Here is a 12,881-nt window from a genome sequence, read left to right as displayed (position 1 = left end):
ATTCAAACTCCTTCTCTCTTCCTCTCTTATGTTCCATGTTTCTGCCCCGTACAGTGCTGTTGGCACAATCACTCCTTTATATAACCTCCTCTTAGCATCCATTCCCAAATGTCTATTTCTCATTACACTTTTTAATCCACCAAGGCATTTACTCACTTCTCTAAATCTACACTCTACCTTTACCCCCACTCCTCCCTTTCCTGCCACATTCGCACCCAAGTATCTAAAACTATCCAATTCCTCCAGTCTCTCATCCTTAACCACTTCGGTACGGGACTTAAATCTCGCGGGCAGCAGCCAATGCCAGCCGTATGACGTGTCGTAATAATACTCGCATCATAAAATATAGTCACCGCTTATATCAATCGTTCTCTCTTTCACCCGCGAATTTTGAAAACCACAGAGAATGGGATTCAGGGCGCATTTGGGAGAAGGTAAAAACACAGGGGCGACTACAATAAATATAATCAAGACGCCGATATGGCAGCGTCGCGAATCCACTTGCTCCTCATGACGCCTACGTGTGCGGCACCGTATGGAAGGGGTTAATGCTCACTTCCAGCCTGCTGTCACTCTCTCCTCATGTACATCTCATCACCTTACTTTTGCCCACATTTATCTTCAAGTTTCTTCTTTCACACACTCTCCCAAACTCTGTCACCAACTTCCTCAGTCCCTCCTCTGATCCTGGTACAAGTGCAGTGTCGTCCACAAACAACAACTGGCTCACCTCCCACTTTTCTCCATTTTCTTTAAACATCTCCAATCCCTGACCCACCACTCTTGCATTTACCCCTCGCACTATCCCATCCATGTACAAGTTGAACAGCCAGGGCGACATAGCACATCCCTGACGTAGTTCCACCTTTACCTCGAACCACTCACTCTCTCCATTTCTAATCCTGACACATGCTCTACTACATACATACATATACCAAGGCTTTTTCCCCCTTACAAGGGAGGTAGCCAAAAAGGAAAAGGCATAAAATCACTCCCACCCATTCCATCCCTGAATACACTCCACACCTCTCCACCCTCCCTCTTATCTTAGCACCTCCTGGATGACGGGTCATCCCTGCACCTTGTCCACTGCCCTGGGTCAGAAGCAGTGTCGCAAGACACAGCACATCCACAGCAAGGCCACTTCATTAAATCGGCAACACCCCCCCCCCCATGCATAAAACAACATCATCCATATACAACCATTCTCCATTCACCCCTGTCTTCTGTCCTCTCCCGTCCTTCCTCAACAAACATTCCCCTCTTCCCCAAAGCCCCCTTCACCCCATCCATCCACCTCATCCTAGGACGTCCCCTCATGTTCACTCCCTCCACATCTGCCTTCCATACCTCTTTTACTAGTCTGTCTTCTCTCATTCTTTCCATGTGTCCAAACCATCCTAATACTCTTTCATCAACCCTATCTCCCAACTCCCTTTCCAGCCCTGTTCTCCTCCTCACCTCATTTCTCACTCTAGCCTAGTAACCCCCATCATACTTCTCAGACACCTCATCTCAAATACATTCAAACTCCTTCTCTTCCTCTCTTATGTTCCATGTTTCTGCCCCATACAGTGCTGTTGGCACAATTACACCTTCATCCAGTCTCCTAGCATCCATTCCCAAATGTCTATTCCTCATTACACTTTTTAATCCACCAAGGCTTTACTCGCTTCTCTCAATCTACATTCTACCTCCACTTTCACTCCACGTTTCCCTGACACATTTGCACCCAAGTATCTAAAACTATCCACTTCCTCCAGTTGCTCTCCCTTAATGCTCACTTCCAGTCTACTGCCACTTTCACCCCTTGTACATCTCATCACCTTACTTTACCCACATTTATCTTTAGCTTTCTTCTATCACACACTCTCCAAATCTCTGTCACCAACTTCCTCAATTCCTCCTCCGATCCTGCCACAAGCGCAGTGTCGTCCGCAAACAACAGCTGGCTCACCTCCCACTTTTCTCCATTTTCTTTAACCATCTCCAATCCCTGACCCACTACCCTTGCATTTACCTCTCGCACCACCCCATCCATGTATAAGTTGAACAGTCAGGGTGACATAACGCATCCTTGACGAAGTCCCACCTTTACCTCGAACCACTCACTCTCTCCATTTCTAATCCTGACACAAGCTCTACTACCCTCATAAAAACTCTTGACAGCTCCTAGAAGCTTTCCTCCTATCCCGTAAATCCTCAAAACCTCCCTCAGTGCGTTTCTGTCTACCCTGTTGTAAGCCTTTTCCAGATCCATAAAAGTCCAAAAAACATCCTTCCCCTTTCCTATAGCTTTCTCACAAATCTGTCTCGCCACAAAAATTTGATCTACACAACCTCTACCCGTCCTAAATCAACACTGTTTCTCACCAATTACTCCCTCTGTTCCTCTCCTAATCCTCTCAATCAAGATCCTCCCATAAGCCTTCCCAACTACACTTAACAAGCTAATCCCTCTGAAACTACTACATTCACACTTGTCCCCTTTTCCCTTGTAAAGTGTAACTATACAGGCACTCTTCCATTCCTCCAGCACTCTACCCTCTCTCCAGCAAACATTAAATAACCTCACCAGCCAGTCCACCATCACTGTACCTCCTGCAATTAGACATTCTGCATGGCATCCATCCAGACCAGGTGCCTTACCTGCTTTCATCATCTTAACAACTGCCTTCACTTCATCCTTCCTTATTTCTCCTCCATTTTCCTCACTCATCACGGTCATTTTCTTAGCATTTCCCACTGCAGCTATCTTTCCCTCCCTATCCTCCTTCACATTAAGCAACTCCCTAAAATATTCTGCCCATCTTCCCCTTACTGCCTTCTCTTCCATTATCATCTCTCCATCTGCACCTTTTACCTTTTCTTTACTTGATTCGCCTCCTCTTCCTCTCTTAATTTCTTTCCAAAACATTTTTTTTTTACTTTCAAAATTTTCTGTCATACTCGTACCCCATTTCACATCTGCTCTCCTCTTTGCCTCCTTTACCTTTTGCTTTACTTCTCTTTTCTTTGTACCTCTCATATGACTCCCTCATCCTATTTTGTAACCAATCTGTGAAAGCTTGCTTCTTCTCTTCTCCAACCTTCTTTGTTTTCTCATCCCACCATTCACTACCCTTCCTTCTATTTCCTCTTGTCCTTCTTGTTCCACACACCATCTTTGCACACTTTGTGACTCCCTCCTTGAACCATCCCCACTCCTCCTCCACTACTAGCTCTTACTTTATACTTCACTCCCTCCCACTCCTTCAGCTTCTTGTACTCCTTTTCCTTTTCATTTAAAGAGTTCACTCCAAGCACCTCCCCACCTTGTGTCCCTCTCCTCTTTCTCCATCCATCCCCCACTCTCAACTTACCCTCCACCAAAAAATGATCTGATATTCCCCCACCCTCTCCCCCCAGCACATGTACATCCTTAACTCTTCCTATCATAATCCTATTTACCACTACATAATCCACCAACGCTCTATCCACCCCCCCCCCATCCATCACCCTCCCCCATGTGTACATATGCTTGACTTTCTTCCAAAACACTGTATCTGCCATCATCAACTCTCTTTCTGGACACATTTCCACCATCTACTCTCTTTCTAGACACATTTCCACCATCTACTCTCCACCACGATTCTTTCCTGGAACTCCACACTTCCCAACCACTCCATCAATTGGATCATGCTCTACTACTCGCGTAAAAACTCTTGAGAACTAGAAGCTTTCCTCTTATCCCGTATATCTGCAAGACCTCCCACAGTGCCTTCCTGTCTATCCTGTCATAAGCCTTTTCCAGATCCAAAAAAGCCCAAAAAACATCCTTACCTTTTCCTATAGCTTTCGCACATACTGTATGTCTTACCACAAAAATTTGATCTATTTAACCTCTACCTGGAATTTGGAAAAAGTAAAAACAGAATATGGAGAGATTAGAATTGATGAAGAGGTAAAAAAAGTAAACTCTGAAAAAGACTTTGGAGTGATGATCAGCAAAAATATGACACCGGACAAGCATATTAATAAAATAGTCGGAGAAATCTACAATTTATTGAGGTCAATAAAAGTGGTATTTGTCTATTTGGACGAGGAAATGATGATTTTTTTTTAACTACATTAATAAGACCAAAACTCGAGTATGCAGCAACACTATGGACACCTAGTACCAAAAAGAATATAAAAATTAGAAAGAATACAAAGAGCAACAACAAAACTGGCACCAACTCTTTCCAAAATGACATATGAACAAAGACTGTCCAAATTAGAATTACCAACTCTGGAACAAAGAAGGGAAAGAGGAGACCTACTATCTATAGAATTATGAAGGGAATGGAAATCTTAGACAAAAATGATTGATTGAAATGGGACAATGGAAAAAAAAGAGGACACGAAAAGAAACTCAAAAAAGATAATTAAAGAAGATATCTGGAAAAAAAAAAAAAGCTTCCCACAGAGTGATAGATACTTGGAACAAATTAGACAAAGAAACAGTGTGTGCAAACACTATTCAAGATTTTAAGAAAAAACGATGCTGAAAGATACAAAGACGGGTCACCATGAACATAGCTCCCTTCCCATATAGTACAACTAGGTGAATACAGAGCCACTCCCCACCTCCTCAACAGTGGGGATGGGGCAGAGATCACTTGAGAATTTAGAGAGCAGACAAGAAGCAATCTCTCTGGGCCATGTTAATTTATTCATTCATAACCATGCTACTCACTGTCAGATGTTTTATCAGAACTGGCAAAACCCAGTGAAACCCACCAAAACTCTCCACTTCATGTTGTCATAGCTTCCTGAAACTTGCTAAGTATATGTAGTTTGACCTGTTTTTTCTAATGGTGAGGTTAGGTTAGGGTAAGGGTTTTTCAAGATAGTGGCCTTTGTGCAGTTTGTGGGTATCACAAAACTGGTCAATATCTCCCGAACCAAGGCAGTGGTTTTGTGTGGTTTGTGGGTATCAAAAGAACTGGTCAGTGTCCCATGAACCAAGGCGGTTAGGCCAAAAAGGATCACATTTTTGGAAAGCTGAGTGAAACCAAGAGTGAGTAGCTTGTTATTTCAAGATTTAAACACATTTTATGTGTATATATTAGCTGGTTTCTCTGGTTTGCAGGTTTCACTCAGATTTGGTCGGTTTCAACAAAGCGTCAGACCTTGCCACATACACCTATCTTTTGGTCACAACCCTCCCATCTCAACATTCCTCTTATATGTATTGCCCCTTTCTGTCCATCCACATCATTCTCAATCTTCCCATAAAGTATAGTCTGTTCACCACTGTCTTTTCACTTTTTGGTCATCTTCTCTCATTCTTTCAATATGCCCCAACCATCCCAGTATTCTTTGATCAACCCATCTGCCTGGTCTCTCCCTCACCTCTTTCACTCTTCCCATCCTCATAACCTCCACCGTACATCTCAAACACATTTAGACTCTGTTTCTTCCTCCATTCTTCTCTGCTCCATACCAGATACCTATTTCTCATTACCCTTTTTATTGCTTCCAGACCTTTATTTAATTCCCTTTGTCTATAATTTATCTCTGCTTTTTCTCTATTCCCTACTTCATGTGACTGTAAATACTTAATATCACCATTTCCTTCATCCTTTATGCTTGTAAACTTGCCTCTCCTACTATAATCACCTTGATTTTGCTCACATTTACTTTCAACATTCTCCTCTCACACTAATAACTCGGAACAATAAGTACAAAATAACACCCAAGCCTACTTGAACAAAGTGGAGAAATGACTCAAAATTCAACAGAATGGAAGCTTCACCCCAGAAATCAACAGATACTCCAGACAACCATGAATAGAATAAATTACCCTTTTGTCAAATTAAATGACCAAATCTTTCCTTTGGAGGAACCAAAATTTCTAGGCCTGACATTTGAATCTAATATGACTTTCACCCCATGTATCAAAGACCTGACAGCAAAAATCAACAAGAAAACAAACTTGTTAAAACCCATATAATTTTAGAAAGGGATGCCGGACATAATGTCACTGAACGACGGGAGGCCGGCGTGAATCACGGTGACGTAGGGGGACAAAATGTACAAAATAGATCGGATGACCGTAATCGACCAGATGTCCGTGATGGGGGAAATGTTAATTTTGATAGGAGAAATGTTAATGAGGCATTGAATGTCAATGAAGGACCAAATAATAATAATATAGAGCAAGGCATAAATAAAAAACAAAATGATAATATAAGACATGACATTGAAACTCAAAATGTGTCAAAAAGAAATAATCAGGAGTTTCTTAAAACTATGTACTTTAATGCTCGTAGTATTAGGAACAAATTTCAAGAAATACAGGCGTATGTCAAAAGCGAAAATCTCGATATGATAGGAATAACTGAGACATGGTTAAATGGTACAGAGTTCGAAGCTGAATTTAATATTGCGGGATTTAAACATTTTCATCAGGATAGAAACCACAAGAAAGGTGGGGGTGTTCTATTGTACGTTAAAAACAATGTTCATGCTTGTGTTTTAGAGAAAGTGAAACAGGATGCATATGACAGTTTGTGGGTTGAGTTAACCCAAACAAATGGACAAAAAATGAATATAGGTGTAATATATAGGCCAAAGACATTATCATTAGCAGACGACAAACTGTTATTTCAAGAACTGTCTAGTTTCTGCAACCGGGATTTATTGATAATGGGTGATTTCAATTTTACTGACATTGATTGGATGACCCTTGAACATGGCCATATAGGTAGTCGCTTGATTGATTTTCTTGGTGACAATTACTTAATTCAGCATGTAAAAGAGCCCACAAGATATGGAAACTTACTCGATTTATTGATCACTAGCCGCGAAAGCATGGCAACTGATGTAGAAGTCGGTGAATCTGTTGCAAATAGCGATCACAACTTAGTCAGATTCAAACTCCTAAACAATTTTAGAATAGATACTTGTGCTTCTAAAATACCCGATTTCAGTAAAGCTCAGTTCATAGAACTACGTCAGGAGCTTCAGCTTACAGATTGGGAGGAAAAATTAAACGAAAGGCCTGTAGATCAGATGTGGGAAATATTTCAAAATACGCTCACTAAGATGATTCAAACTTACATTCCTTTTAAGGACAGACGTCCCCCAAATCAGGCTCGCCCAAAGTGGCTCGACAAAGAAACTGAAAAAAGTATTGCTAAAAAGAGACAGGCTTATAAGAAATATAAGTGCTCAGGTGCATCTAATGACTATGAAAGTTATGTATCAATACAGAGAGATTTAAAAAAGACAATAAGAAAAAGAAAACGACAATACGAAATGAACATCGCTGAGAAATCCAAAGAGAATCCCAAAGAATTCTATAGTTACATTAGAGATAAAAAGGTTGTTAGGAATCACATTGGTCCACTATTATCTGCTGACGGTCAACTTGAATATTCAAATGAAGGAATGTGTAATCTCTTAAACAATTATTTTAGCTCGGTATTCGTAAACGAAACACCTCAAAGTGAATTCCAAACTGAAACCTGTGAAAAGTCTGGGGTAAACTTACTCACTACGGTAAATATAACAAAAGAAACAATTAAAAGGTGTATAGACAAACTCAAAGTTAATAAAACACCAGGGCCTGACGGTTGGCATCCAAGAATCTTAAAGGAAATGAAAAATGAGATTGTTGTTCCATTAGAAATTATTTTCAAGAAATCCATCATATCCGGAGATGTCCCAAGAGAATGGAAGCTAGCTAACGTTACTCCCATATTCAAAAAAGGTGACAAAAAGAAACCAAATAACTATAGGCCTATTAGTTTGACTTCGATCGTAGGAAAAATAATGGAAACTATCATCAGAGATGCTATCGAATATCATTTAGAAAGTAACCGTTTGATAAATGATAGCCAACATGGTTTCAGACGGAAACGTTCTTGCGTGACTAACTTACTCGAATTCTACAACACAGTTGTCTCGAATTATGACAAAAGAAACAATATAGATTTAATATATCTAGACTTTGCAAAAGCTTTTGATACCGTCCCACACGAAAGACTACTTACTAAATTAGCTTTGCATGGAATAAGTGGTAGCCTATTAGGTTGGACTAGTAATTGGTTGAAAGGTCGAAAACAGAGAGTTGTTTTAAATGGAAAAACTTCTGGATGGAAAAGTGTTGCAAGTGGAGTTCCTCAGGGTTCCGTTCTTGGGCCACTTCTATTCATAGTATATATAAATGATATAGACCATGGACTAAAATCTACTGTTTCCAAATTTGCTGATGATACAAAACTGTGCGGAGTGGCAAATGATCACTCAAACCAATTAGATATTCAAGAAGATTTAGATAAATTACAGCAATGGTCTGAAAAGTGGCTAATGAAATTTAACACAAGTAAATGCAAGGTAATGCACATAGGTAAAAATAACAGCAAGTACGATTACAAGTTATTTGGAAATTCGTTAACAAAAGTGGATAGTGAAAAAGATCTCGGCGTAATTATCAGTAACGACCTCAAATCATCCAAGCAGTGTATTTCAGCCTCTGAGAAAGCAAATAAGATTCTAGGATTGATTGCGCGATCTTTTGATTTCAAAAGTCCATCACTCATTAACAAGCTATATAAATCGTTAGTTCGTCCACATTTGGAATATGCTGTTTCCGTATGGTCACCGAATCTCATTAAAGACATTGACAGACTGGAAAAAGTACAACGGCGAGCCACAAAACTGATTCCAAATATCAAAAATAAATCATACGAAAATCGACTTAAGCACATGAATCTGTTTTCCCTAAAAAAGCGTAGACTCAGAGGTGACTTGATACAGGTCTTTAAGATTTTAAAGGGAATTGACAACATCAAAAGTGACCAAATTTTCACATTGAATGAGAATCAGACAAGAAACAATGGTCTCAAACTGTCCGGAAATAGATTCAATTTGGAAGTAGGTAGAAACAACTTTGCCAACCGTGTAGTTAATGAATGGAATAAACTTCCTGCACAGGTAGTGCAATGTAGTTCAGTTCGAAGCTTTAAGAATCATTTAGATAAATACCTAAGTAAGATGCTGTAATTATTATAATTTATGTTATATTATTTGTTTTTGTTTTGTTATAATTTGTCTGTCTGATTTTCATTTATTATTAGTTATATGTCAATTTATTATCATTTACTATTTACCTGTTTGTTTGTTATTCAACTATACCAATGCATTTATTTATGTATTTTAATTGTTATTTACATTGTTATAGTTTTAATTTATAATTAATATGATTTTTTTTTTTTTTTTTTTTTTTTTTTTCTGCATCCGACCTAGATATGGATCAAAAGGTCTCCTGTCGGCATGCTTTGCCTTTGTAATCCTTTGTAATCTCTAGCACTAACTTTGAACAACAAAGAGAAACTAATAAATGTATACAAGAATTTCATAAGAACTAACCTTGACTATGCCTTCACAGCATGGTTCCCAACAATTAGCGAGATAAACACAATTTACAGACACTACACAAGAGCAGTAGAAGTAATAACAGGTTGCACCAAAGGCACCCCTATTGTACACCTACACACACAAACCAAAATCCACCCATGGAAATGATAGTAATACAATTTTACACCAGAAATGTAAAAAACACACACCCTTCACACTACATTTCATAAGCACCACCAACAGAATGTAACAAAAAGAAAAGACTATACCAGTAGCATACTACTCATACATTTATAACAATGTACCATGTATGCCACACAAAATACCCACAAAGAAACACATAGACACTTAGATAACTAAACAGGCCCTTCATGAAAGACCTCCAGATATAAGCCCCACAGAGAAAAACCTCCCACACATGACAAGAACCAAACCACACTGACACACCTGTACTTAGGACACCATCCAGCAGTAAGACAGTACCAACCCAGAATAGGCCTGGCCTCAGATTCTAATTTCCCCAAATGCAACCACCACACAGAAGACACAGAACACCACATACTACAATGCCCCATACTAACAAACCCCAGACAACAACACAATATCCTGGAGCTGCAGCGTCTACGTCGTGGGACCACCCCCCAACCCCAAGAGTTGGGGGCCAAACGGCAGCAACTACCCCTGGCCACCGGCTCTACGCAGGTGGTACCGATCCCCAAGAGGCTATGGCATTCCTTGGGGAGACGGGACTGCTCGGACAGACAGTCTAGGGAACGACAACAACAACAACACAATATCTCTTAAGTGACCCATGGTCTCACCCAGAGGCTGTTGTTGGTTTCTTGAAAGCTGCAGGTCTTTTGCAAGAGAGGCCAGGGGCAATGGATTGATTGATCCTCTCACATAGTGTCCCAAACTCTGTCACTATCTGCTTCAATCTTTCTACTGACTTGTTAAAAGTGCATTATCATCTGGAGACTACAACTTGCTCAACTCCTTTTTCCCTCCACTCTTACCTCCCAGCTCCTGTACCCATCAAGTGTTTGTTTCCCACACCACCCAATCCATCATGTTCAACAACCGTGGTGACATTTTTGTTTGAGTATTACAGTGGAACTAGTTGAACTAAATAGAATACTGCAGTAGTAGTGTATAGTAAGCAGGAAGAACCAGGCTATTGGAGGGCCACTCCTTTGTATGTAGGATGGTGATATTTATAGTTTTCAAAGGTAACTTTTTTAATTCAGTATCTAAATTTAATATGAATGTTTTCAGGTTTATAATATTACTACTCCAGAACAAGAAGAGAAGGAACGGAATGCAAGGTCTAGGTACAATGGTCGACATTTTCTTTCATGGCTGCAAGATGTTGACGACAAATGGGAAAAAATTAAAGTATGTTTTGAAGTTTGAGTGTATTAGTTATTGAATTTAGCATGGGGAAATATCATGTTAGCACCACAAATTATGAGAACATACAGTAAAGTTGATGAGATGAGATATCAGCACAGGAATGATAATTTTGTAAATGAATTGATTGTTGCTTGAAATTATATATGCTACTGAAGAAAAGAAGTAAACCTTATTCAATTCACATACACAGGAAGCAATGGTGTTACGTCATCACAATGAGGCAGAATCTCTTCATGCAGTGCAACGGATGGACTGGGAATGGAAGATGAAGGAATTGGCCTTGTGCGATGCCAACTCCTGTCCCCAGATAGACGACCTGCATGTGCCTATGGTTCACGTGTCGGATGACTTTGACCTCTTACCTGCATAGTGAGTGAATACTCTCTCGGGTATGCCTGCCAACCAACCAGAGTGCCATCTCTTGTTGGATACAATGTGGCAGCACTTGACTCTTTGCATCAACACTTCGGCAATTGACACTTTAAAACATTGGTACATAACTGGCTAATTTAAGATGAATCTTTGCAGTGGTTTTTATTACAATTCCACAGAGCATAAAAGGGTAAAGGATTACTGAAAGGTAGATGTACTGTGAAAGCTTGGTTCTGCATTCAGTGTGAGTGATTAGCCCATTCCATGTATTTAACAGACCAAAGTAACTGTAAGTGTTGGGTCATTGACTGGACACTGGACCTCAGCTATACTGTACATAGTCAAGCCACACCTGTGCTTTTCTCTTCCTGTTGATGCCATCTTACTTGGACCAGCAGGGCAAGGCCTTCTTTCCTGGGTGGTGTAATGCTGGCATGTCACTACATCATTCTGTTGGGTTACTTTGTACTAATGCTGTTCGCGCAGCCAAACCTGGTCGATGTGATATTTAGGCAAATAAATTGTGTATCTCTAAGTCATTAAAACAGAAATTAAATGATGTTTCTCATTTTTTCCAGTGACCAACCCTGAAGATATAAGTGGATAAAAGAAAAAAAAATATTGCTTGTAAATATTTGTAATAAAGTCCTATATAACATACAATTGTTTCATTATAAGCTTAAGTTAAGACCTGCACTCAAGATTTGTATGGGAGCTATATTATGTCAGCTTGCAGGACGTCTGCAAAAAATAACAAATGTATTAAGTGAATGTTGGGGTGAGGGGTTTGGGTGTTAGGCAGGGGTTTGGAAATAGCAAGTGAGGATAGAGAGTGAACCATTTGTTTGAAGAAAATGCTGCTTATGGATGAGTCAGAGAATGTACTTGAAGTTGTATATGTATTATGAAAGTGTATACAAGAGAAGAAAGCTGGAAATGGATGTGGTCAACAGTAAAGTGAATAGATGTACGAGGTGAGGGTAGTAGTGGGTTGGAGAATGAGTTTAAAGGGTGAGAGATGAAGCGGAGAGCTTCAAGAATTTGGGGTCGTGGAATGAGGGTGGAGGTGAATTATTAAAGAAAAGTGACAGGCCATGAAAAATAGATATCTGGTGATGTGTGAATGTTACTGAACAAATTTGGAATTTAAAGATAAAGTATGGTGCAGGTGACAAGGAAGGATGGAGAAATGTGGAGATTTGGCAGAGGGGTGGGTGAAAAGAGCAGGTAGGTAGGTTAATCAAAGAATGATGAAATTTATCATATGGGAAGAATGAGTGAAGAAAGACTAGTTAAAGATGTACAGATACCAAGGGCTTTTCCTCCTTACAAAGGGAGGTAGCCAAAGTAAGGCATAAACCCGCTCTCACCCATTTCATCCCCACATACTCCACTCTGGTTTCACCCTCCTTTTCTTGGCTCCTGGATGACTGGTCAACCCTGCATCTCACCCACTGCCCTGGGTCAGAAGTAATGCAGTAAGACGAGGAGAAATCCCTTTGGGGTGTGTCGGAATATCATTTGCACATACTCCCTAACCCCCATCCCCCACCCACTTCCATGCATGACAGCATCATCCATAAACAACCACTCTCCACTCACCCCTATCTTCTCTCTTCTCCCTTCCTCAACAGACATCCCACTTTCCCAATACCTCTTTTACCCCATCCATCCATCTCATTTTTGGTCGTCCCTTCATGATCACTCTA

At 40.1% G+C, this 12,881-nt stretch overlaps 1 protein-coding gene across 3 annotated transcripts in view; it reads left to right on the top strand.

Moving 5' to 3' along the window:
- LOC143041801 (uncharacterized) overlaps nucleotides 1–11,879 on the top strand; it is a 118,908-nt gene extending 107,029 nt beyond the window's left edge. For 2 of the 3 annotated variants that reach the window (XM_076213871.1, XM_076213873.1), the window contains 3 exons: nucleotides 10,663–10,782; nucleotides 10,991–11,169; nucleotides 11,751–11,879. In XM_076213871.1, the coding sequence (XP_076069986.1) occupies nucleotides 10,663–10,782; nucleotides 10,991–11,169; nucleotides 11,751–11,763 (312 nt within the window). In that variant the 3' untranslated portion in view covers nucleotides 11,764–11,879. Of the gene's footprint in view, nucleotides 1–10,662; nucleotides 10,783–10,990; nucleotides 11,729–11,750 lie in introns of those variants that run through there. The other variant, XM_076213872.1, reaches the window with a different exon arrangement.
- Nucleotides 11,880–12,881: the final 1,002 nt, after the last annotated feature.

This window comes from Oratosquilla oratoria, chromosome 32 (assembly GCF_046742065.1).
Source record: "Oratosquilla oratoria isolate Oo_2021 chromosome 32, ASM4674206v1, whole genome shotgun sequence".
NCBI lineage: Eukaryota > Metazoa > Arthropoda > Malacostraca > Stomatopoda > Squillidae > Oratosquilla > Oratosquilla oratoria.
This window is presented reverse-complemented; position numbering and strand designations above follow the sequence as displayed.